The sequence below is a fragment of the Aquarana catesbeiana genome, linkage group LG04 (assembly GCF_042186555.1).
Source record: "Aquarana catesbeiana isolate 2022-GZ linkage group LG04, ASM4218655v1, whole genome shotgun sequence".
NCBI lineage: Eukaryota > Metazoa > Chordata > Amphibia > Anura > Ranidae > Aquarana > Aquarana catesbeiana.
Genome location: NC_133327.1, coordinates 673,481,484 through 673,507,990, shown reverse-complemented (window position 1 = coordinate 673,507,990; position 26,507 = coordinate 673,481,484). Strand labels below are relative to the sequence as shown.

General features: G+C 43.7%; 1 protein-coding gene and 1 long non-coding RNA gene across 2 annotated transcripts in view; both read left to right on the top strand.

The window, feature by feature from the left end:
• LOC141141623 (uncharacterized) overlaps positions 1-17,729 on the top strand; it is a 142,077-nt gene extending 124,348 nt beyond the window's left edge. The window contains exon 3 of the long non-coding RNA XR_012244173.1: positions 16,987-17,729. This is a non-coding gene — a long non-coding RNA (uncharacterized lncRNA). The remainder of the gene's footprint in view (positions 1-16,986) is intronic.
• Positions 6,493-7,801, top strand: LOC141140998 (charged multivesicular body protein 4b-like). Its single transcript, XM_073628622.1, has one exon. It carries the CDS (start codon positions 6,591-6,593, stop codon positions 7,230-7,232), a length of 642 nt encoding a protein of 213 aa, XP_073484723.1. The 5' UTR covers positions 6,493-6,590; the 3' UTR covers positions 7,233-7,801.
• Positions 17,730-26,507: the final 8,778 nt, after the last annotated feature.

The following is a 26,507-nucleotide window of genomic DNA, read 5'->3' as shown; positions in this document are numbered from 1 at the left end:
AACCACTATACTACACTGACCACTATACTATACACTCCACTACACTATACTGACCACTACACTAACCACTATACTGTCCACTACACTACACTAACCACTATACTGTCCACTACACTATACTGACCACTATACTGAGAACTACACTACACTGACCACTATACTGTCCACTACACTACACTGACCACTATACTACACTGTCCACTACAAGGTCCACTACACTACACTGACCACTATACTGACCACTACACTATACAGACCACAATAGTACACTGTCCACTACACTGACCACAATACTACACTGTCCACTACACTACACTATACTGACCACTACACTATACAGACCACAATACTACACTGTCCACTACACTACACTGACCACTACACTGTCCACTATACTACACTGACCACTACACTATACTGACCACTACACTGACCACTACACTACACTGACCACTACACTATACTGACAACTACACTATACTGACCACAATAGTACACTGACCACTACACTATACTGACCACTACACTATACTGAGCACTACACTATACTGACCACAATACTACACTGTCCACTACACTATACTGACCACAATACTACACTGACCACTACACTATACTGACCACTATACTATACATACCACAATACTACACTGTCCGCTATACTACACTGACCGCTAGACTATACTGACCACTACACTACACTGACCACTACATTATACTGACCACAATACTACACTGACCACTACACTATACTGACCACTACACTATACTGACCACAATACTACACTGACCACTACACTATACTGACCACTACACTATACTGACCACTACACTATACTGACCACAATACTACACTGTCCACTACACTATACAGACCACTACACTATACAGACCACAATACTACACTGACCACTATACTGTCCTGCCTAGTCTTCCTATACTAACACTACATATACGGCGCCTGTCTCTTCTCTCTCCTCCCCCCCCCGTGTTTATCCATTCCTCACCTTCTTGTCTTGCATCGGTCTGGTGGATAGGAGGAGGAGGAGAAGACAGCTGCCCCGGCGGCTCACACTCTCCAGTGCTCGTCTCCCCTGCGCTCCGGCCATCATGTTCATTGTTTCCCGGTGCACTGTGATTGGGCGTATGGGGGTCATGTGCGGAGGCGGGACTTCAGGAGCAACCGTGATCGCGGATAGGCCAGCCCCACTCTGCACATGACCCCCATACGCCCAATCACAGGGCGCCAAACACTGGACATGGCAGCGGAGCGCGGGGGACACAGGAAATTAAATCAGGAGGAGGCAGCCAGTAGTGACACTACTGGCACGAAATTGCGCCCCCCTAAATGTCGCGCCCGGGGCCACGGCACCCCCCCGCACCCCCCACGCTACGCCACTGACAGGGTGGGCAGCCTCTGGACAGATTCATTTGAAGGGGCTCCTTCAGGGGTCATCGCTACACAAGCACAAGGTGCTAATCAGTTCATATGCTGAAATGATCACGTTAATAGTAGGGGGAATGCAGAGAGATGAGCTCATCACTGCACTGCGCCGCTTTGTCTTTCACTGTCCAGTCACAGGATGAGTGTAGGCCCATAATAAAAGTTGGTGGAATGATGCTGTCCATCATTTCATCCAGAAGACTGAGGACATCTAGTAGTTGAAAAGCAGTACTGCAAGGGGGGAAGTCTAGCATAGATTGTAGGTAAATTGTAGTAAAACCTCCTTTTATTGGGCTATTCGTTTTTCTTTACCAATTTTGGAATTTTTTTTTGTTTTTTTATTTATACAAATTGATGCACTATATTGTGAAAAGTATTGGGACGCCTTTACACGCACATGAACTTTAATGACATCCCAGTCTTAGTCCGTAGGGTTCAATATTGAGTTGGCCCACCCTTACAGCTTCAACTCTTCTGGGAAGGCCGTCCACAAGGTTTAGGAGTGTGTCTTTGGGAATGTTTGACCATTCTTCCAGAAGCGCATTTGTGAGGTCAGTCACTGATGTTGGACGAGAAGGCTTGGCTCACAGTCTCCGCTCTAATTGATCCCAAAGGTGTTCTATCGGGCTGCAATGGTGGGCACAGTGAAGCTGCAATAGTGAGCAGAGTGAGGCTGCAATGGTGGGCACAGTGGGGCTCCAATGGTGGGCACAGGTGAGGCTGCATTGATGGGCACAGGTGTGGATGCAATGGTGGGCACAGGTAAGGCTGCAATGGTGGGCACAGGTGAACCTGCATTGATGAGCACAGCTGAGGCTGCGTTGAGGGGCACAGGTGAGGCTGCACTGATAAAGTTCTTGTTAATATTTATTTTTGTAACTTAATTCTGCATAAAACATTTAAGTGTCATTTCATGAGATAATTTATGAGGGCATGTTTAGGGGCAGAATTAGGGGCAGGGCAGGGCAGGGGCGGGGTTGGGTTGGGTGGGGCAACTGGTGGCGAGTAACCCTTGAGGCCTGGCTAGTAGCTCAGGATTTGAAATTTTGAGCCCTGCCTAAAGTCGGGTAGAACTGAAGTAGAAACTCCTTATATTCTTTAAAAAAATACAAGACTTTCTCTAAATGGTAGACTCCAATGAAAAAAAGAGGCGTTGGGACTTTGATATAAGTTTATACAAAGTAGTGAGAGGGCAAAAACATTTGAAGAGGCCACTGGCTCAGGTTAGACTGTTCATGACAGATGACAGTGGGTACCCCAGCAGGTTACCAGAAATAAAAATGGAAGGAGCACCAGACCTAAAGATAAAAGAGTCCAAATCCATTTATTGGTGTAGCAAGGTCCCCTTCGGTCTAATGAGAACATCTAGAGTTAGGGACAGCTGACAACCTTCTGTAGAGAGTGGGTTGCAAGGCATGGTGGGTGTAGTGCAAGATGGATTAATGGGCGCCAGACACTTCTTGAATGCAAAGAGATTTATTTTCTCTTGAACAGAACTGAGGGAGAGAGGGTTAGGGTCAGGACACCCTTAAGTGGTTGTAATGTTAATTAGCAGACTCAGAGACTTCTAGAGGTAGACAGCCATGCAGGGAAAGGCATCCAGCAGGACACCACCTCTGCATATGTAGGATAGCAGTCTCCTATGGCAACAGTCTTTTAACAGTTTCTAACACAAATTTGTAACACATTTCTTTACTTCCTCTACAATCACTTCTTGTGGTTCTTCACTCAACTGAGCTCCCAGTCTCTCTCACTAGATTGCTGATCCACTGCCGCTGGATCCCCTGAGCTCCTCCGATCTTCACACTCAGTATCTTCCTTAAGCGTCACCCCCGCTTGGTCCTTAGCTTGGCACTCAAGATACTCCTCAAGCATCACCCTACTGGCCTGCTTGGTCCCTGGCGTGGCACACAAGACTGCTCTGCAAACGTCACCTCGGCTGGCTGGGTCCCTGGCTTGGCACCTGCTGTGGTACATGCTTCAGCTACTCACTGTGGTCCCTGGTAATAAGGTGGTTGGTCTCTTAGTGGCGACAGCTTCTCCTCTACCCCTGACCACGACCGGTTCTTCGGCCAGCAGAACCATCACTTCTGCTTGGACTGCAAGCCGCAATCCCAACCCTTTGCTGCTCTCTTGCTTCTGAATAGGCCCTCAGACAGCCTGGCAGCCAGATGTCCCGGGATAGGCCCAAACTCCGGCCTAGCAGCCCGGGGCAGCACAACACACGTCCACCCAGACAGCCGTCCAAGTGGCACAGAACCCCGAGTACCTGACTCCACCCAAATATATAGGTTCTCCCAGCAGGCCAAGGGATTTAAGAAAACCCCTGCTCATTGGCTGAGATACCTCATATACTCCTAATCTGTCCTTGCATTGCCCTTTTCTTCTCTAATGCCACCAAGTCCCCTTCTTCCTAGTGACAGAAGAGAAAAGTGCAGCAATTCCAGACATAGGGTGAAATCAATTGATCCTAACAATCGGCCAAGGCAACTATACCTGGCAAGTAAATTTAGGAGCCGCCCTGCCTAGACATCAGGGTGCTACATCGGTATTGTGCTAAAAGACAGCCAAAGTTTTTGGGAGCTCAAAGGAACTCCCCCTTTATCAGGACTTCAGTTAAAAATGAGACACTTGAATAGACTCAAAAGAAGCATTACTGGTCAGCAGTATCAAGATCTCGATTGCTCATGCAGATACCGCTGGCCATAGGTGTGCACAGCCTACTGCACACACAAACCAGCACTTTTGATCAAAAAATTTTCATGAAAAATCAGCCTGATCTAACACATTGCTGCTGCCTCAACTCTCCTGGCATGCTGGGACTTGTAGTGCCCCAGAAGCTCACAGACACATGAGGTGGTCATACAGAAGAGGAGGAGGCTGTGCGCAGGGGGTGTGTCGACTGTGCCTGGGCACACCCTAGTCACCAGGGCTACCAACAAGGCTACAGTTGCTCTGCCTTTCTGTTGCCTCCTCAGTCGATGGGAACAGCACTGTACCTGCCCATCTTTCCCAGCATGCCTTTTACGACAGGAGGTGCTGGCATCCCCCACTAGGCTAAGCCACTACAAGCCACTACAAGCCACTACAAGCCACTACTAAGACTACATGTGCTCAGCCCAGATTACCTTCTCCTGGTAGGCTGAAGTCCGTCCCACACTGTAGGCTGTGTTTACTCTTCCCTCTCCCACCTGCTCCAGCTGCCAGCCCCTCCTTTTGTAAAATCAAATAAGGTGTGCTGGGGAAGATGGGCAGGTACAGTGCTGTTCCCATTGGCTGAGAAGACATCAGAAAGGCGGAGCAACTGTAGCCTCATTGGCAGCCCTGATGATTATGGTGTGCCCTACCCGGCACAACCCCTGCGCATGCCTGACTGGGCAAACATGTCACTGGCAGCTATGAAACTACAAAGGAGATCACAGCCATCATATCACTGGAGGGGTGATTTGACAGGTACAGTAAGTCTGTCAAAATGTGTAAATATGCTTTGCACTGGCAGTGGAGTTTATTTCCACTTTAAGGAACTTGAAAAACACTACCATTTCATTTTCAAAGGTAAGATATCTTTTGCTTTTGATAGTGTTGTTATTTGTTTTAAATGGATTGGAGACTTTAAATTGAATAAGAAAAAAAAACACTTTTCATCCTATTATCCATAGTGTGTGCTTGGGGAGCTCCAACACCCTGGCATGCTCTGTCTAAGATAACTTTGTGTTTGTGGAGCTCCTGAACCCTGGCACGCTCAGTCCAAGATGACTTTGTACTTGGGGGAGCTCCTGAACCCTGACACACTCTGTCCAAGATGACTTTGTGTTTGTGGAGCTCCTGAACCCTGACACACTCTGTCCAAGATGACTTTGTGCTTGGGGGGCGCCTGAGCCCTGACATGGTCTGTCCAAGATAGCTTTGTTCTTGGGTAGCTCCTGAACCCTGGCACGCTATTTCCAATATGACTTTGTGCTTGAGAAGCTTCTGAACCCCGGGAAGCTCTGTTCAAGATGCCTTTGTGCTTGCGGAGCATCTGAACCCTGGCATACACTGTTCAAGTTGACTTTGTACCTGGTAAGCTCTTGAACCCTGGCACGCTCTGTTCAAGATGACTTTGTGTTTGGGTAGCTCCTGAACCCTGACATGCTCAGTCCAAGATGACTTTGTACTTGGGTAGCTCCTAAACTCTGGCATACTCTGTCCAAGATCACTATATGCTTGGGGAGCTCCTGGACCCTGGCATGCTCTGTCCAAGATTACTTTGTGCTTGGGGAGCTCCTGAACCCTGGCACGCTCAGTCCAAGATGACTTTGTACTTGGGGAGCTCTTGAACCCTGGCATGTTCTGTCCATGGTGACTTTGTGCTTGGGGAGCGCCTGAACCCTGGCACACTCTGTCCAAGATGACTTTGTGCTTGGGAAGCTTCTAAACTCTGGCAAGCTCTGTCAAAGATGCCTTCGTGCTTGCAGAGCTCCTGAACCCTGGCATGCTCTGTCCAAGTTGACTTTGTACCTGGTACGCTCTTGAACCCTGGCACGCTCTGTTCAAGATGACTTTGTCCTTAGAGAGCTCCTGAACCCTGGCATGCTCTGTCCAAGATGACTTTGTGCTTGGGAAGCTTCTAAACTCTGGCAAGCTCTGTCAAAGATGCCTTCGTGCTTGCAGAGCTCCTGAACCCTGGCATGCTCTGTCCAAGTTGACTTTGTACCTGGTACGCTCTTGAACCCTGGCACGCTCTGTTCAAGATGACTTTGTCCTTAGAGAGCTCCTGAACCCTGGCATGCTCTGTCCAAGATGACTTTGTGCTTGGGGAGTTCCTGGAACCCTGAAATTCTCAGTCCAAAATGATTTTGTACTTGGGGAGCTTCTGAACCCTTTCACACTTTGTCCAAGTTGACTTTGTGCTTGGGGAGCTTCTGAACCCTGACATGCTAAGTCCAAGATGACTTTGTACTTGGGTAGCTCCTGGAACCCTGAAATTCTCAGTCCAAGATGACTTTGTACTTGGGGAGCTTCTGAACCCTGGGACGTTCTGTTTACGGCTACGGCATTCTGCAATGCATAGTTGAATAAGAATAAAGGGTTTTGAGTGGAGGAAGGAGTAGGTCGGTCACACAAGTGAGGGCGGCTCGGCAGTGCGGACACACCGGGGGGGGAGATGTCGATGTTTGGGAAGCTGTTCGGCACCGGGGGTAAGGGCTCCAAAGGCCCGAGCCCCCAAGAGGCCATCCAGAAGCTGCGGGACACCGAGGAGATGCTCACCAAGAAGCAAGAGTTCCTGGAGAAGAAGATCGAGCAGGAGCTGACCGCCGCCAGGAAACACGGCACCAAGAACAAGAGAGTTGCTCTTCTGGCACTGAAACGGAAGAAGCGGTATGAGAAACAATTGGCACAGATTGACGGAACGCTGTCTACTATCGAATTCCAGAGGGAAGCCTTAGAAAATGCCAACACAAACACTGAAGTCCTCAAGAACATGGGATATGCAGCTAAAGCTATGAAGGCCGCTCACGATAACATGGATATTGATAAGGTTGATGAACTAATGCAGGACATCGCTGACCAGCATGAGGTGGCACATGAAATCTCAGATGCCATTTCCAAACCCATTGGTTTTGGAGAGGAGTTTGATGAGGATGAACTCTTGGCAGAATTGGAAGAATTAGAACAAGAAGAACTAGATAAGAATCTTTTGGAGGTTCATGGTCCAGAAACTGTGCCGCTCCCAAATGTGCCTGCAGCTTCTCTGCCTGCAAAGCCAGCCAAGAAGAAGCAAGAGGAGGATGATGATGACATGTGAGAATTGGAGAACTGGGCTGCTGTGTAGATGTCACATGTACATAGACTGAACACCTGTCTGCGTTGGGTGTACACATACCCGGGAAGAAAGGGGGAGGGGATACAGAAAAGGACGCCATGTCTCTCTTTCTCCCCCCCTTTCTCTTTCTAACGCCTAAAGCCTGGAATGCGCATTCGGATAAAGAAACTGAACAGAGCCGGTGCTTAAGTTCAGCCTGATTATGAAATGACAACTAGTTTTCTTTTCAGTACAAAGCCCCCGCATCTGGCTAATCCAAGTCAGACTGCCCATCATTGAGGACTCCCGGATCACGGCGTCTTATAGCTGCTTTGGCCTCAAATGCCTACACTCTATAAATATTGGACTCCGTTCCTTCCCTGCATTGGTATACATTGATTCTCCTGTCAAACAGATGCCTTCTATCTCTGTAATATGCCAGCTTTCAGTACAGTGTAGCCATCTATTATGTGAGGATCCCACAAATGTCACATATATTGGTTTGTTAGTCCTGAACTGCTCTCTGTAGTGGCACAACTAGCTCAGTTCTCATAAAGTGCAGTTAAATTATGGCACTCTGCTTTTAATATTACTCTGCTGTATCCATACTATAGAATGCAACAATTCATCTGAACTGCAGTGATATCCGTGTATAATATGTAGTCAGTATGTCATGTGGCTATATTTATACAGATTCTGAAATCTACATACAGATCTTACACGTTACATCTTGTGTGCTCACCTATGTATTCCTCTTTCAGTATATAAAATATAGATGTACATATTCCAGTTGAAGCGTGTACTATATGGCACAGGCCTCTAAGTGGGTTATTTCCTCACAGGCTACACAGGAGGACAAAACCAACAGCTGTATTAGTCACTGGGTCCATCAAAAGTCTATGGCAGCCAATAAGGTTCTTCTGTCCTTTTCTCACCTGCACTATTTAAATGGCATTGGAATCTGATTGGTTGTTCCATTTACTGCTTGCACCGCATATTTATTTTTAGCAGTAGCCTCTGGGTTCTTTATCATTTACTTCTGTGAATAAGCTAGCTTATTTTTGGTCATCTCAACAGGTTTTGAGGCCTATTTATGAAAGCAAAATAGAGCTGTTGACTGTAGCAAACAGTCCTTTTTTTTTAAATTGGAAATTTGGTTGCTGTGGGTAATAGCACCACTTTTGCCTCCATTTTCATAGATAAAACTTTTTGTGCAATTTCAAAGTAGATGTGGTCATCAATGGCCTTTTAATTCCCCTCCTGTCAGGGACTCTCAATTGCTTTTATGTAGGGAAGAGGTGGCTTCAGTCCCACCTACCACAGCAGCAACCATTCTTTAAATCAGACTAGATACTACCGGTAGTTCAGGGGCTGTGAAGCTGAGTTTTTTTTCAACTTCACTGTCTTTGATTTGTCTTTTCTTGAACTTGTATCTGGCAGGAGTCGGATGGGCTACTGCTTTGTTCACACCCCAGAGCATGAAGAACTCCAGTTTCCTATAATATGCAGTTCCTGTTTTATGTTTTTTTCTCTTCACACTACACTCAGTGTGTTCTCCAGCCAACCAGCATCCGTCTTCTTTTTTTTTTTTTCTGGTGCAGGTTAGATAAAACAAGCGTCTGGTTGGTTGTCACGAGAACACACACTTGAAATCGAGGCCTGTCGCCAGACTGCAGCACAGACGCTGATCAAAGTCGTATCTTGAACCTTCATACCGTGTTTACAAGCATTTGGGAGCCTTTACCAATCACTGCACTCTACCTTGTGCTTGGCGCTGCCATGGAGAAACCTTAACTGAGGTCCTATTTATCAGTGTGCCTCAGACTGTTGCCACCTATAGCAACCTTATTCTTCCATTTATGCTTCATAATGGTTTTGGAAAATCTGATTGGTTCCTAGGGACAAGCAGACTGTCCTGGTGGAGCATGAAGGGAAGAATCTGATTGCGGTGGGGCGTTTTGAGACCGTTCTGACTACACACACACACACTGATGAATGAGCCTCTTTATAGTTTGTTGGCAGTGAAGTGGTAAATTAGTATAATAATAATAAAGCTTCACTTCCTTCAGGTTGGTGATGTTACTGTTTAGTTTGAAATAATGTGTTTTGTTTTTCAAATTTTATGTCTACAGTCAGTAATAGTTTGCACTTTCTAATAAAAAGTCTCTATATTCCTATTAAAAAAAAAAAAAAAAAAAGAATAAAGGGTTTTGATTGATTGTTATGAACAACAAAAGGTTTTCTTAACACAATTTTCATAAATAAGTCTTCTAAAACATGTATTCAAATAGGATGCAATATATAAATTCACAATACATGTTTGAAAATAACTTACTCGAAATTGGACTTGGGGAGCTCCTAAACCCTGGCAAGTTCTGTCCATGGTGACTTTGTGCTTGGGAAGCGCCTGAACCCTGGCACACACTGTCCAAGATGACTTTGTGCTTGGGGGGCTCCTCAGCTCTGGCACACTCTGTCCAAGATGACTTTGTGCTTGGGAAGCTTCTAAACTCTGGTAAGCTTTGTCCAAGATGCCTTTGTGCTTGCAGAGCTCCTGAACCCTGGCATGCTCTGTCCAAGTTGACTTTGTACCTGGTAAGCTCTTGAACTCTGGCACGCTCTGTTCAAGATGACTTTGTCCTTAGGGTGCTCCTGAACCCTGGCATGCTCTATCCAAGATGACTTTGTGCTTGGGGAGTTCCTGAACCCTGGCATGCTCCGTCCAAGATGACTTGGTGCTTGGGTAGCTTTTGAAAACTGACGTGCTCAGTTCAAGATGACTTTGTGCTTGGGTAGCTCCTGAACCCTGACATGCGCTGCCCAAGATGACTTTGTACTTGGGTAGCTCCTGAACCCTGACATGCTCAGTCGAAGATGACTTTGTACTTGGGTAGCTCCTGGAGCCCTGAAATTCTCAGTCAAAAATGATTTTGTACTTGGGGAGCTTCTGAACCCTGGTACGCTTTGTCTAAGTTGACTTTGTGCTTGGGGAGCTTCTGAACCCTGACATGCTCAGTCCAAGATGACTTTGTACTTGGGTAACTCCTGGAACCCTGAAATTCTTAGTCCAAGATCACTTTGTACTTGGGGAGCTTCTGAACCCTAAGACGCTCTGTCCAAGATGACTTTGTGCTTGGGGCCATTCTGAACCCTGGGACGCTCTGCCTACGGCTAGGGCATTCTGCAATGCATAGTTGAATAAGAATCAAGGGTTTTGATTGATTGTTATGAACAACAAAAGGTTTTCTTGACACAATTTTCATAAATAAGTCTTCTAAAACATGTATGCAAATAGGATGCAATATATAAATTCACAATACATGTTTGAAAATAACTTACTCAAAATCGCCAGTTCAACAGTTGATCAATTATTATTTTGAAGGCAATTGGTTCCCCTAGATTTTAGTTAGGGGTATCAGAGTAAAGGGGGCTGAATACAAATGTACGCCACACTTTTCACATATTTATTTGTAAAAAAAAAATTTTTTAAATCATGTATCATTTTCCTTCCACTTCACAATTATGTGCCACTTTGTGTTGGTCTATCACATAAAATCCCAATAAAATACATTTACGTTTTTAGTTGTAACATGACAAAATGTGGACAATTTCAAGGGGTATAAAAACTTTTTCAAGGCACTGTATGTATTATATAATATAAAATTAACATTCTAATAAAAATGATAGTTTACAGACTACTAAACCACAACGTTTAGCACTTGTTGGTTGGCCACTAACCAGGGGTAAAAGGGGTGGGGTGGCTTAGAATTTACACCTAGGCCCTGAAATGTTATTCTCTGCCAAGGATCAATTGAAGACACAAAGTGCTGATGAGCTACTGAGTACTGTAGCTAGCCAGAGAATTGAGGGTAAAAGTTGCGTAATTCCCTGTACTCCTGTTCTTCTCTGAACTCTTCTATCCACAGTTCTTCTGGTCCAAACCCAGATCTGCAGAACCTGTGTGAAGCTGTCACATGATCGCACCCTTGCCAGTCCAATCAGCATTGCCCGGGTCACATGTCCATATTAGGTCAATGACATTGACTAAATATGGCCATATCAGATCAATGATGACACGAGCATCCCTGCCTCTTTGTGTACGGTACGTGCTACGAGTTTGGGAATGCTCCAGCCACAGCTGACTGGGCCAGCAGGTATGGAACCATGTGCAAACTTCTCACGGGTTCTGTCGAACTAAGGACCAGAGCTGTGGACAAATGTTTTCAGAGAAGAGCAACAGTGCAGGGAATTAACTTTAACTTCTGTTCCTCTGGGTTAACAGCTGTCCTGCTGTCTGTCCTTGATTTAAATATACTAGATTTTAGCATCAATTAGACTATTGTACCAGTTGACAATGCCAGGTGATACATAGGGGTTGATTTACTAAAGGCAAATAGGCTGTACACGTTGCAAAGTGCAGTTGCTCTAGAGCTTAGTAAATGAGTTAAAGCTTAATTTAGCAAAGAATATCCAATCACGTGCAAGAAAAAAAAAAAAAAAAACAGCATTTTTGTTTGCATGTGATTAGATGATGGAAGTCAGCAGAGCTTCTGCTCATTTACTAAGCTCTGGAGCAGTGGTCTCTTAACTGCGGCCATTTGCTAGCCTTTATTTGGCCCCTGGGGCACTATTCCTTCCACTGTTAGGAGGCGCTGTTCCTCCAACTGACACCAACAATGGGGCACTATTCATCCCACTGATACCTACAATGGGGCACTATTCCCCCACTGATACCAATGATGGGGCACTATTCCTTCCAATGATACCAATGATGGGGCACTATTCCTCCCATTTTTTACCAATGATGGGGTGCTATTCCTCCCAGGAATGATAATGATGGGGCGCTAGTCCTCCCAGGAATGCCAATTATACGGCGCTATTCCTCCCAGTAATGCCAATGAGGGGGCACTATTCCTCCCACTATAGAACAAGATTGCGCTGTGCTAGAGTAAATCACACTGTCATATGAACTTCTCAACGTGACTATAATACCAGAAAAATATATAACTAAAAGATTATAAAAAGTGCTTTCACAAAATCGCATAGAAGTGCGGTGTACATACACTATTCCTCCCACTGATACTAACAATGGGGCGCTATTCCTGCCAGGAATGCCAATGATGGGGCGCTATTCCTCCCAGGAATGCCAATGATGGGGCGCTATTCCTCCCAGGAATGCAATAATGGGGCGCTATTCCTCCCAAGAATGCCAACGATGGGGCACTATTCCTCCCAGGAATGCCAATGATGGGTCACTATCATTCCCCCCAGGAATACCAATGATGGGGCACCATTCCTCCTCTTACTGACCATAGGTGCTATGTAACTGACCAACAAACTCGGGGGTTACATTATTCTCACTGATTCTGGGCAGTTTATGCCTGATTTATGCTGGTTTATATCCAGGTGCATATGCTGGTTTATGCCGAGTTATTTAATACATATGTTATTGTTTTATTTTTTATTTTGTGTCATTTTTCTACTACGCCGCACTTGTGCTCTCCTTTTCTTTCTTTTCACACTAGATATTTACCGTTGCTATCACTTTCTTTATATGGTATTTTTGCTGGTTGAAGGGAGGGGGATTTTCTTTTCCTCTCTCCTCTTCACCCAATGGTTAATTCCTGAACTCTAGGTGTCCACAGGTGTGTTTCCCATTGGGATCTAATGACACACATGATTTACTCATTTGTTTAATGATATGTTTAATTATTTTGTTTGGTATATATATCTGTATGTATCTTTAGCACTCTAGCTATGACCATAGGCGTGCGCACAGGGTGTGTCGGGTGTGCCTGGGCACACCCTAATCACCCCATGTGCATTAGCATTATCCAGGGGTGGCACCAGGTGGGTGGTTGGGGTGCCGGTGGCCAGTGTAAATGCCCCCATTATATTAAAGGCTAGGTTCAACTGTAGGAACATATTATACCTATACTTCGGATTTAAGGTAATAGGCTCCAAAACAACTGTCTCCCACCATCAGAGCCTCCTCCCTGTGACAGCAGGTGGCATTCATGAGTATTTGAGCTTTGTGGTGCACACCCTAATGCAATAGGCTGCGCACACCTATGGACATTACTAAGCACCATACCTGGTGTGAAATGCGTCAGCAGCTGTGCAGTTAGTCTGTATTGCCCTGTGATGCTTTGATATCCATTCTTTAATAAAGGTGAACTTTTTTGGAGTGCGGCTATCCAGTGTTCTATTTCTTTATCTCTGTTACAAACAGAACCAGCACCCTGCCTGATTGCGGAGACAGCTGTTCTTAGGAGAGGTGATTACTTTGGAGCGGTGCACTCCCTTTTTTTACCCTCACTGGCCACAATCCAGCCCCCTTAAAGTCTAAAGGAGAGTAAACTGACCCTTTGTTTGAAAAGCTCGGAGACCCCTGCTCTGCAACTGCACTTTGCAAAGTGTGCAGTCTATTTTCCTTTATTACATCAATCTCATAGTGGGGTTACTGGGGGGTCCCATCAAAATTCTGCTCAGGGATCCCATGAATTATAGTTACACCCCCTAATAACACTATGCAAGATTGCATGTAGCCCACAAAACCAGCCAATACTTTAGAACTCAAAGCAGACCTCTGATCGCACCACCAGCGTGATGTAAGCCTGCGACTTGCCTTTTATGACTGCATCGGGGGACCAAAATGTTTCCACCATTTTTATTTTTAGCTTTTCGCTAAGTCACCGACATTTTGCAATAGAAAAACAAAAGTTTAGTGCGATGCCAACATGAGTGCTCGTGTTTGAGCTGGCACATGTTACCAATTTCTTATGCCTCCCTCGTGTAATTGTGAAAAGAAGTGGAATTATTCGGAGCAAAAGTGCTGAAAAACAAGCGGAGTGGCGTAATAGCACATCTGTTTTTATAAGAAATTGTGGATCCTGGGCTCTTTTTTTTTTTTCTTTTTTTTTTTTACTCGGTGTGGTATTTTACTACCACATGTCTTTAATCCTACATCTGGGCATGTTGTTTTATGAAATATTTCCCACAGATGATGTCAATTATAATTTTTCTCCTGGTCGTCAATTTACTGACTTTTGGAATAAGACTAAATGAAACAACCAAAGAAGGAACAACTTATGTGGTCTGAGCCCTGACAAAATTATAGCTTTGTGATACACATCTAAAATCAATAACTCTGTTAATTATTAGCAGAAAACTCGCTGGGTTTAAGAGCAGAGATGTCTTCAGTCTTCTGCAGATGTTTGGCTCTGACCGGCATTCTTGTTTGCTGTGTATTTACTAGCAGATGTTCACCCCTATATTTAATACCTCTTGTATTCGCGAGTGGTGTGTCTAAAACTGTGTGCCGTGTTTCCAAGCCATCTGCCAGCAATACAGGTGGAATGCTTTAAAGCTTTTTTTTCTTTCAGTGATTAAACTGTACTCGGTACACCTATTCATGTTTAACTCAAGAAGGTTCGGAGGGAGAACTGAAATAGCCCCATTCAAAAGTCCACTGCAAACTATGTTTTAAAGCCCAAGGTTAAAGCAGTGTTACAATGGTCCAGCTTGGACCAATCTAAGTATGCATAATCTCATACCTGACCGTTCCTTGTGTTGTGATCATGCAATAAATAACCTTTTTGTATGCCACTTTTATTGATCCATGGTGTGCTGGCAAATATATACTTTGTGACTTGAACCAGTATCCAGCTGGTTGTTGCTGCAGCACCCAAACGTTGAGAACCTATCCAGTAACGTGTGCGATGGGAATATGAAGTATTAGTTCCAGCGAAGGGAACTCTTAAGGCATCAGCATACCAAGACATTTTGGACAATTTCATGCTCCCAACTTTGTGGAAACAGTTTGGGGATGGCCCCTTCCTGTTCCAACATGATTGAGCACCAGTGCACAAATCAAGGTCCCCAAACTCGCTCATCCGTGTCTTTATGGACCTTGCTTTATGCACTGGTCCAAATCATTTGGTGGAGGGGGGATTATGGTAGGGGGTTGTTTTTCAGGGGTTGGGGTTGGTCCCTTAGGTCCAGTGAAGGGAACAATTTCATGCTCCCAACTTTGTGTGAACTGTTTTGGGGATGGCCCCTTCCTGTTCCAACATGACTATGCACCAGTGCACAAAGCAAGGTCCATAAAGACATGGATGAGCCAGTTTGGGGTGGAGGAACTTGACTGACCTCAACCCAACAGAACACCTTTGGGATAAATTAGAGCGGAGACTGCAAGACACACCTTCTCTCCAACATCAGTGCCTAGTCTCACAAATGTGCTTCTGAAAGAATGGTCAAACATTCCCATAGACACACTCCTAAACCTTGTGGATGGCCTTCCCAGAAGAGTTGAAGCTGTTATAGCTGCAAAGGGTGGGCCAACTCAATATTGAATCCTACGGACTAATGCCCTGTACACACGATCAGACTTTCCGACAACACAACCGTGGATTTTTGTTCGAAGGTTGCTGGCTCAAACTTGTCTTGCATACACACGGTCACACAAATGTTGGCCAACAATTACGAACGTGGGAACGTGGTGACGTACAAGACGTATGGCGAGCCGAGAAAAAGTTCAATAGTCATGCGCCACCCTTTGGGCTCATTCTGCTAATGTTGTGTTTGGTGAGCACTGATTCCGAGCATGCGTGGACTTTTGTGTGATGGACTTGTGTACACATGATCGGAAAGTCCAACAACAAAATTTGTTGGCGGAAAATGTGAGAACCTGCTAGCCAACATTTGTCCGACAACAAATGTTCAATGGAGCATACACACCGTCGGACTTTCTGCCAACAAGCTCACATCCAACATTTGTTGTTGGAAAATCCGATCGTGTGTATGGGGCATAAGACTGCCATTAAAGTTCATGAGCGTTTAAACCAGGGGTCTCAAACTGGCGGCCCTCCAGCTTTTGCAAAACTACATGTCCCGTCATGCCTTTGCCTGTGGGAGTCATGCTTGTAACTGTCAGCCTTGCAATGCCTCATGGGACTTGTAGTTTTGCAACAGCTGGAGGGCCGCCAGTTTGAGACCCCTGGTTTAAAGGCAGGTGTCCCAATACTTTTGATAATATAGTGTAGCAGCAGGCTTCCAGGTCCTGTGCCAAGCGGTTGCCCTTTTGCATTATGACCACTGAGGGTCACCCACTTGGCACTGCCTCCATTCAGTGAAAAAAAGCATGCAAACATGAAAGGAGGGCCAGACCAAAACATAAAATAGAAAAAACAAAACCCTACCACGAAAAAGCTAATACAAATTTTCAGGTATCACAACCCCAATTTGTTAACTTTTATTAATACTTTTAAAGAGAAATTGTCATACAAACATTAAAATGTCCTACAGATCGGGCATGTAAAGGTACATCTCCACAACATACAAAAACAATTGTTACCTGTTACAGCCATCAAGGATAAGAATAATCCATAATTGTAGTGTATGCAAGGAGTATTGATTGCTTATAACTTCTACGCATTTCGTGGGACAACAGCCCGCTTCTTCAGGAAGAAAGCAATAAATACATCTCTGTTGTGAATGCTGACCAATGATCTTAAACACATTAGAGGAAAAAAAATGGCTAACACCAGGTGACACCAGTGTGAGGAGCGGATCCCAGTATCTTGAAAGTTCCCACAACACAGGAAAAAGTTGTCCTTCAAATTCCCAATAATGAGAAATATTGTGATTTAAAAAAGAGTAGTTGTTATAAGTGGAAAGACTCATCTATATCATCAATATTGATAAACGTCTCTAAATGACAAGTTTTTCACTCATTTTTTTCTCTTTTTTACAGTGGGTATGGGAAGACATGGCACCGTTTTTGTTTTATTCAGCTGTATGCACTCAGTTCAACTTATAACATCTAAGTGAAAGATTTAACACCAACATGTCAGAAAAAAAAAAAATCAAAAACAGAGTTGGAAAAAGGATCACCCCCTCGTGTCAGGTCAGTATTTTGTTGAACCATGTTTTGCTTTAATTGCATCTTTTACTCTGTTGGGATGTCTTTGCTAACTTTGCACATCTAGACTTTGCAATATTTTCCCACTCTTCTTTGCAGAACTGCTCCAGTTGAGTTTAATTTGATGGTGACCATTTGTGGACTGCGGTCTTCAAGTCATTCCACAGATTTTCAATGGTGTTTAAGTCTGGGCTCTGACTAGACCATGGAAGGACATTCACCTTTTTCTCCTTCAACCACTGTGTGGTCATTTTTGCTGTGTGCTTTGGGTCATTGTCACGTTGAAAGGTAAACCTTCTTCCCAACTTTCTGGCAGAGGGCAGCAGATTTTCTTCAAGAATTTCACTGTATTTTGCCCAATCCATTTTTCCTTCTATCCTGACAAGTGCTCCAGTCCCTTCTGCAGAGAAACATCCTCATAACAGGATATTACCACCTCCATGCTTTACTGTAGAAATGGTGGTATTTGGATGGTGAGCTGTATTGGATTTCTGCCAGACATATGGTTTGGTGTTGCAGCCAAATCATTCAATTTTAGTCTCATCCGACCAGAACACCTTTTTCTATGTGGCCTCAGAATCTTCAAGCTGCATTTTGGCAAAGCTCAGTCATAACTGCATGTGGCCTTTCTGAGGAGTGTCTTTTTTCTTGCACCCTCCCATACAAGCCACCTTTGTGGAGAATTTGTGATATTGTTGTCACATCCACACAATGACCACTCTTTGTCCTAAATTCCTGCAACTGCTTCAGAGATACTGTAGGCCTCTTGGTAGCCTCTCTGACCAGTTTAGTCCTGTCTCTTTCATCCAGTTTGGAACAACCTCCTGATCCAGGGAGGGTCTGTGTTGTACCAAATACCTTCCACTTCTTAATAATAAACTTCACTGTGCTTCTAGACATTGATAAAGCCTTTGTATCCATCTCCTGACTTGTGCCTGTCCACAACTTTATCCCAGGGCTCCCGGTAACAGTGCCTTGCTAGCCATAGTTGATTGTTTGCTTCAGTTGCACTACCAGGAGCTGCTCCAGGAAAGCTCTTTTCATGCCGAGCTAATCAAAATGACCATAGTTGATCACAGTTGAAAGTCAAATTTCTTTGTGTGCCATTAAGAAGGTAATTAGCTACACCTGATTGAGTTTACAAGTCATTTTAGGAGGGGGTGATCCTTTTTCCAGCTCTGTGATTCTGTTATTTTTATTTATATATATATTTTTTTGACATGTTGGTGTTACATCTCTACATCACTTGGATGTTATAGGTTGCACTGATAAAGCTGGATAAAATTAAAACTGTGTCTGTCTTCATTTCAGGCTGCAAAGCAACAAAATGTGATTATTTTTAAGGGGGGGGGGGGGTTCTATACACACTTAAGCTAAATATTAAATAATGTTATTTTTATTCAAAATTAGAAAGAAATCTGGTGTCTGAAATTACCCTAGGCAACACGCCCCCAAGTAAAACAAATTAATGAGGAGCTAGGAGACGGGATTTTGAAGGTGCAACACAAAATATAATGTGATAATGTATGAGCATTAAATATTTTGTCAGATAAAAACATTAGAAAAAATTGTTCATACAGTTGCTGCAATCTGTTGCTGCAATCTGTTCATCTCTACATGTTTCGCCAGACTATGGCTTCTTCAGGATACTTTTCTAGAGTATTGCATAACAGTTCACTACAAGAGAGTAATATATTGGTATGCAAATACATCAACACAAATGAATGCTATATTTACATTTGAGTATTTGAATCATGATATATGTTATTGAGAGAAACTTGGGCATTTTAAACCCTTGATATAAATGAGCACACATATTTTTGGGTGAACTGGGGGGAGTCCCCCGACCTTATTACTCAATGTAAGTAAATGCCTGATAGGAGTCCAACATCAATGCAGCACCAGGATATCAGTGACCACAGAGAGGAAAACAGGAGCCCAAGTAACATACCAACTGCTTTTGAGAAGGTGATTAGCTACACCTAAATTGATTTTACAAGCCATCTTTAGCAGGGGGGTGTTCCTTTTTCCAACTCAGTGATTCTGTTTTTTCATTTTTTTGACCACAAAATGACCACAGTTGATCACAGTTGAAAGTCAAATGTCTTTGTGTGCCATTAAGATGGTGATTAGCTACACCTGATTGAGTTTACAAGTCATTTTAGGAGGGGGGTGATCCTTTTTCCAACTCAGTGATTCTGTTTTTTTCATTTTTTTTTACCACAAAATGACCACAGTTGATCACAGTTGAAAGTCAAATGTTTTTGTGTGCCATTAAGAAGGTGATTAGCTACACCTGATTGAGTTTACAAGTCATTTTAGGAGGGGGGTGCTCCTTTTTCCAACTTAGTGATTCTGTTTTTGAATTTGTTTTATTTTATTTTTTTTAACATTTTGGTGTTATATCCTACCTATATCTTATCTTATCTATATCTTTCGCTTGGATGTTATAAGTTGCACTGAGTAAATACAGCTGGATGAAATGAAAACAGTGTCTGTCTTTATTTCAGGCTGCAAAGCAACAACATGTGATTATTTTAAAAAAAGGGGGGGGGGGGATTTTTTCTATACCCCCTTCAGCTAAATATTTTTATTTTTATTCACTTTTTTTTACTGAATTGGAAAATGTAATTTTAACCCCTAGAACATAATTATTGCCATTAGCAGTTGTAGTATTAGTAGTATTAGCAGCAATTATCAGCATCATAAAGCCTGTAAAAGATATTGTGCCTGTGTGGCCAGTTAGTCAATTAGGGTTTATAAGCTAAAAAAAAAAAAAAAAAAAAAAGCCTAAGGCAAAATCAATTCCAAATACAACCTTGAACTCATACGGAAGTTTTACATTTCCAAGTTGTTTTTTTTTCCACTAAACTAATTAGTGCCCAGAGGTCACGGCCAGTAGTCACAGGTCACATAATGACTGAGCGAGCGTTCAAACTGCTCAGGACATTTAGACAGATCCGAGATCCACGCTGTAGCCGTTGTAGAAGAGATTCCCCGCCATATTGTACAGAAAATCTATTCCTTTCCTCACCCACATCTAAGATCTGCTCTGGCAAATGTACACAGCGATTGCGGTATTAATAGAAAGAAGTCAGCAGTTTTTCTCCCGCATAAATCATCATATATTAACATTATCATCTAATCCGATCTTACAGAAAACGCACTTTTTATTCACTGGTTTCTGTTCTAAAAATATTAGATTTTGTTCCTGAATTTACTTAAAAAAATGCTTATTATAATTTTATAGTTTTAAACAAAATAAGGCCCCATTCACACTAGATGTTGCATTAGCTCATGTGGTGTACTGCGATGGCAGTTGTTTGCCGGGACTGTTATTCTAAATCAACCGCTTCAGCCACAGAAGGTTTTACCCCCCTTAATGACCAGGCCATTTGTAGGGGTTACGGAACTGCGATATTTAAATGCCAATTGCGCGGTCGTGCGATGATGTACCCAAACAAAATTGACGTTCCCACAAATAGAGCTTTGGGTGTTTTTCTGCATTTTACATTGGCTTTTAACCTGTACAAAATTGTGGCAAAAACGCAGCAAAAAAAATCGCACGACGAGTCTGAATGCAGCCTTACCATCCTTTCTGGTCATATCAGTCAGGGGTTTGACCAGAGAAGAAAAGTTCAGAATAAACTTCTAATAATAATTGGCAAAGCCAAGAAATTGTTGTAGCGGACGTAGACCTACAGGTCGAGGCCACTGTAGAACTGCAGATAGTTTCTCTAGGTCCATTGAAAATCCAGCAGTAGAAATTACATAAACCAGAAATTTAACCTGTTCACGATGGAACTCGCACTTTTCCAATTTGCAATACAGGTTATTCTCTCTCAGCCTCTGTAGCACAAGGGAGACATCTGTGTGGTGGCTCTCTAGGGAATTAGAATATATGAGAATGTTGCCGAGATAAACCACCACACATTGCTGCAACATATCTCCGAGGACTTTGTTGATGAATTCCTTAAAAAACTGCAGGAGCTTTGCAAAGACCAAATGGCATTACGAGTTATTCGTAATGTCCTGTCCTAGTATTAAACTTAATTTTCCATTCGTTGCCCTTCTTAATCCTCGCGAGATTGTATGCCCCTCTCAGATCGAGCTTCGTGAAAACCATTGCTCCCTTGAGGCGGTCAAATAATTCCGTAATCAATGGAATCGGATACGCGTTCTTAATCATGATGCGATTGAGACCCCTATAATTGATACAAGGTTTCAGTTCTCCAGAAGTAGCCAGCACCAGCAGGAGACAGAGATTTGCAGATGAACCCTCAAGAAAGTGCGTCGGCAACATAGTCCTCCATGGCTTTATCCTCCGAGACCGACAAAGGGTAAACGAGGAGGCATGGCACCAGATTGAAGGTCAATTACGCAATCATACGACCGGTGTGGAGGCAAACTACCGGCTTGACCTTTGTCAAAGACATTACCAAATTCGTGGTACTCCTCTGGCAGGGAGGTGAGTGAAGAGGTGCACAAGACTTTGCCCACTTTCCGAAAACTTTTCTTACTGCATTTTTGTGACCAAGAAAGAACCTCTGCCCGAAGCCAATCAAAAGCGGAGTTGTGCCTCTGTAACCAAGTATAACCAATAACCACCGGGTAATAGGGTGAGGAAATAACTTGAAATTGGATTATCTCATGGTGAAGATCCCCTATGGCCATGGTCAATGGAGCAGTCTCATGAGTCACATGGGCAGGGTATAGAGGTCTCCCATCAATAGCCTCAATGGCAAGTGGTGTGGCACGAAGCTGCAGCAGAATCAAGTGCTTAGACACAAAGGCACTATCTATGAACAGGCCTGCAGCCCCGGAGTTGATTATAGCCTGTGTCGGGACGGACGACTCAGACCATGAAAGGGTAACCGGAACAAAAGGTTTATCCTTCATTATAACTGGGGATGTAACAATGCCACCTAAGATCTGTCTCCTACAGGACCACAGGTGCAAGCATTTTCCAGGGGGGTAGGACAGGACTTCAACAAGTGACCTGCATGGCCGCAATAAAGGCACAATCTCCCCCTCCTCTTAAAGGCCCTCTCTTCTGTAGAGAGACGTCTGAAGCCCAAATGCATGGGTTCTACTTCACTGGGAGACTCCGTACCAGGAGGCATGGGAGGTGAGGGAGGCAAGGGTGGGACTGCAAAGCTCAACCACAAATGTACAGGAGGCTTTGGCATGCACTCCTTAACCACTTCAGCCCCGGAAGGTTTTACCCCCTTCCTGACCAGAGCACTTTTTACAATTCGGCACTGCGTCGCTTTAACTGCTAATTGCGCGGTCGTGCAATGCTGTACCCAAACGAAATTTGCGTCCTTTTCTTCCCACAAATAGAGCTTTCTTTTGATGGTATTTGATCACCTCTGCCGTTTTTATTTTTTGCGCTATACACGGAAAAAGACCGAAAATTTTGAAAAAAAATGATATTTTCTACTTTTTGTTCTAAAAAAAAATCCAATAAACTCAATTTTAGTCATACATTTAGGCCAAAATGTATTCAGCCACATGTCTTTGGTAAAAAAAATGTCAATAAGTGTATATTTATTGGTTTGCGCAAAAGTTATAGCGCCTACAAACTAGGGTACATTTTCTGGAATTTACACAGCCTTTAATTTATGACTATGTCGTTTCTTGAGGTGCTAAAATGGCAGGGCAGTACAAAACCCCCACAAATGACCCCATTTTGGAAAGTAGACACCCCAAGGAAATTGCTGAGAGGCATGTTGAGCCCATTGAATATTCATTTTTTTTTGTCCCAAGTGATTGAATAATGACAAAAAAAAAAAAAAAATTACAAAAAGTTGTCACTAAATGATATATTGCTCACACAGGCCATGGGCATATGTGGAATTGCACCCCAAAATACATTTAGCTACTTCTCCTGAGTACGGGGATACCACATGTGTGGGACTTTTAGGGAGCCTAGCCGCGTACGGGGCCCCGAAAACCAAGCACCGCCTTCAGGATTTCTAAGGGTGTAAATTTTTGATTTCACTCTTCACTGCCTATCACAGTTTCGGAGGCCATGGAATGCCCAGGTGGCACAAACCCCCTCCAAATGACCCCATTTTGGAAAGTAGACACCCCAAGCTATTTGCTGAGAGGCATGGTGAGTATTTTGCAGCTCTCATTTGTTTTTGAAAATAAAGAAAGACGAGAAAAAACATTTTTTTTTTTTCTTTTTTCAATTTTCAAAACTTTGTGACAAAAAGTGAGGTCTGCAAAATACTCACTATACCTCTCATCAAATAGCTTGGGGTGTCTACTTTCCAAAATGGGGTCATTTGGGGGGGTTTTTGCCACCTGGGCATTCCATGGCCTCCGAAACTGTGATAGGCAGTGAAGAGTGAAATCAAAAATTTACGGCCTTAGAAAGCCTGAAGGCGGTGCTTGGTTTTTGGGGTCCCGTACGCGGCTAGGCTCCCAAAAAGTCCCACACATGTGGTATCCCCATACTCAGGAGAAGCAACAGAATGCATTTTGGGGTGTAATTTCACATATTCCCATGGCATGTTTGAGCAATATATCATTTAGTGACAACTTTGCGCAAAAAAAAATAAAAAAAATAAAAAATTGTCTCTTTCCCGCAACTTGTGTCACAATATAAAATATTCCATGGACTCGACATGCCTCTCAGCAAATAGCTTGGGGTGTCTACTTTCCAAAATGGGGTCATTTGGGGGGGTTTTGAACTGTCCTGGCATTTTATGCACAACATTTAGAAGCTTATGTCACACATCACCCACTCTTCTAGCCACTTGAAGACAAAGCCCTTTCTGACACTTTTTGATTACATAAAAAAATAATTTTTTTTTGCAAGAAAATTACTTTGAACCCCCAAACATTATATATTTTTTTAAAGCAAATACCCTACAGATTAAAATGGTGGGTGTTTCATTTTTTTTTTTCACACAGTATTTGCGCAGCGATTTTTCAAACGCATTTTTTGGGGAAAAAACACACTTTTTTCAATTTTAATGCACTAAAACACACTATATTGCCCAAATGTTTGATGAAATAAAAAAGATGATCTTAGGCCGAGTACATGGATACCAAACATGACATGCTTTAAAATTGCGCACAAACGTGCAGTGGCGACAAACTAAATACATTTTTAAAAGCCTTTAAAAGCCTTTACAGGTTACCACTTTAGATTTACAGAGGAGGTCTACTGCTAAAATTACTGCCCTCGATCTGACGTTCGCGGTGATACCTCACATGCATGGTGCAATTGCTGTTTACATTTGACGCCAGACCGACGCTTGCGTTCGCCTTAGCGCGAGAGCAGGGGGGACAGGGGTGCTTTTTTTTTTTTTTTTTTTTTTTCTTTATTATTATTATTTTTTTTATCTTATTTTAAAACTGTTCCTTTCATTTTTTTTTTTTTTAAATCATTTTTATTGTTATCTCAGGGAATGTAAATATCCCCTATCATAGCAATAGGTAGTGACAGGTACTCTTTTTTGAAAAAATTGGGGTCTATTAGACCCTAGATTTCTCCTCTGCCCTCAAAGCATCTGACCACACCAAGATCGGTGTGATAAAATGCTTTCCCAATTTCCCAATGGCGCTGTTTACATCCGGCGAAATCTAAGTCATAAAATGCTCGTAGCTTCCGGTTTCTTAGGCCATAGAGATGTTTGGAGCCACTCTGGTCTCTGATCAGCTCTATGGTCAGCTGGCTGAATCACCGGCTGCATTCTCAGGTTCCCTGTTGAGACAGGAGAGCCAGAGAAAAACACGGAAGACGTTGGGGGGTGGGGGGCATTCCCTCCCACTGCTTGTAAAAGCAGTCTAGAGGCTAATTAGCCGCTAGGATTGCTTTTACATGAAAGCCGACCGCTGGCTGAAAAGAATGATACCAAGATGATACCTAAACCTGCAGGCATCATTCTGGTATAACCACTCAAAGTCGTGAATGGCGTACCTGAAGACAAAAAAATGGTTAACAATAAAGCACAGTAAACGGTAAAGTATAAAAAATTGCATACCTGAAAAGCAAACATGATAAAACATAATAACAATAAAACATTGCAGAATAGAATACAGTAAAAAAGAGCAGAACAATAGAGAGAGAATAGAGAGAGAGAGAACAATAAAACGACAACTATTATTTTTTATTTTATATTTTTGCTTGTGTTTTTTTTTTTTTTTTACACTTTTTTTTGTAACTAACTTTTATAACTGTAACCGGTTCCAGGTTCGGGTCTCTCAAAATGCGATGGCATCTTGGGAGACCCTGTGAAAGTGTGCCTAGTCTGTGCAATGCTGTACCCTACGCTAATACTCAACTAGTGAATGGTAGCGTTCAAAACATTCACCAATGCAAAGACCAGAATTGTCAGGACAGGAGGGACAATAATAGCGGGTGTCACGCCTATATCCGCGCTTGCTGCAGACACAACATCTTTTTTGGGGGGGTTCGTTGGGTAGGGGTACTCGGGAGGACATAAAGAAAATGCCTCTCATGCAGCTGACTGCATTTGGTTGGGGATGTGAATGGGGGAAGTACGGGCGCTGCAGAAGTGGTGGGTTCCCAATTAGGATTGGCGAATGCAGCAGGAAGGGCATTATGGGCACGACGGGCCTGTGTTTGTCTTCTTGGTGGTAGCGGGACACTACTTGTGCTTGCCACCTCACCAGCTTGAACTGCACTTATGGGACTCGCCACATCACCAAGTGTTACTGCAGTGCGGGTTTGACTACGACCGGGGTGTACTAGGCCGCTGGTGCTTGCCAGTTCACCAAAACGCTACCAAAAAAACTGTTAGCGATCGCAGGGATCAGGCCTGACTCTGCGAACGCTGCAGTTATTTGTTTAGTGTTTTGTAAGTGACAGGGATCGATCGATACTGCACTTGGGTGGGCTGGGCTGGGCAGAGGGGAAAAACGCAGGTGCTAGCAGGTATCTGGGCTGATCCCGCTAACACTGCGTTTTTGGGAACCCTAAACTGCTGGGGACGCCAGTATAGATCTGATCGGATCAGATATTGATCCGTTCAGATACTATACCACTAAGGGAGGTGTACGGTGCGTGCGTGGGTGTTAGCAGTACTGGCGCTAACCTGACGCTGCCTGGGGCTGGTGCTTGCCAGTTCACCAAAACGCTACCAAGAAAACTGTTAGCGATCGCAGGGATCAGGCCTGACTCTGCGAACGCTGCAGTTATTTGTTTAGTGTTTTGTAAGTGACAGTGATCGATCGATACTGCACTTGGGTGGGCTGGGCTGGGCCGGGCGGAGGGGAAAAACGCAGGTGCTAGCAGGTATCTGGGCTGATCCCGCTAACACTGCGTTTTTGGGAACCCTAAACTGCTGGGGACGCTAGTATAGATCTGATCGGAT

Coding starts and splice junctions, on each gene's coding strand:
- LOC141140998 (XM_073628622.1), top strand. CDS start 6,591: ATGTCGATGTTTGGGAAGCTGTTCGGCACCGGGGGTAAGGGCTCCAAA.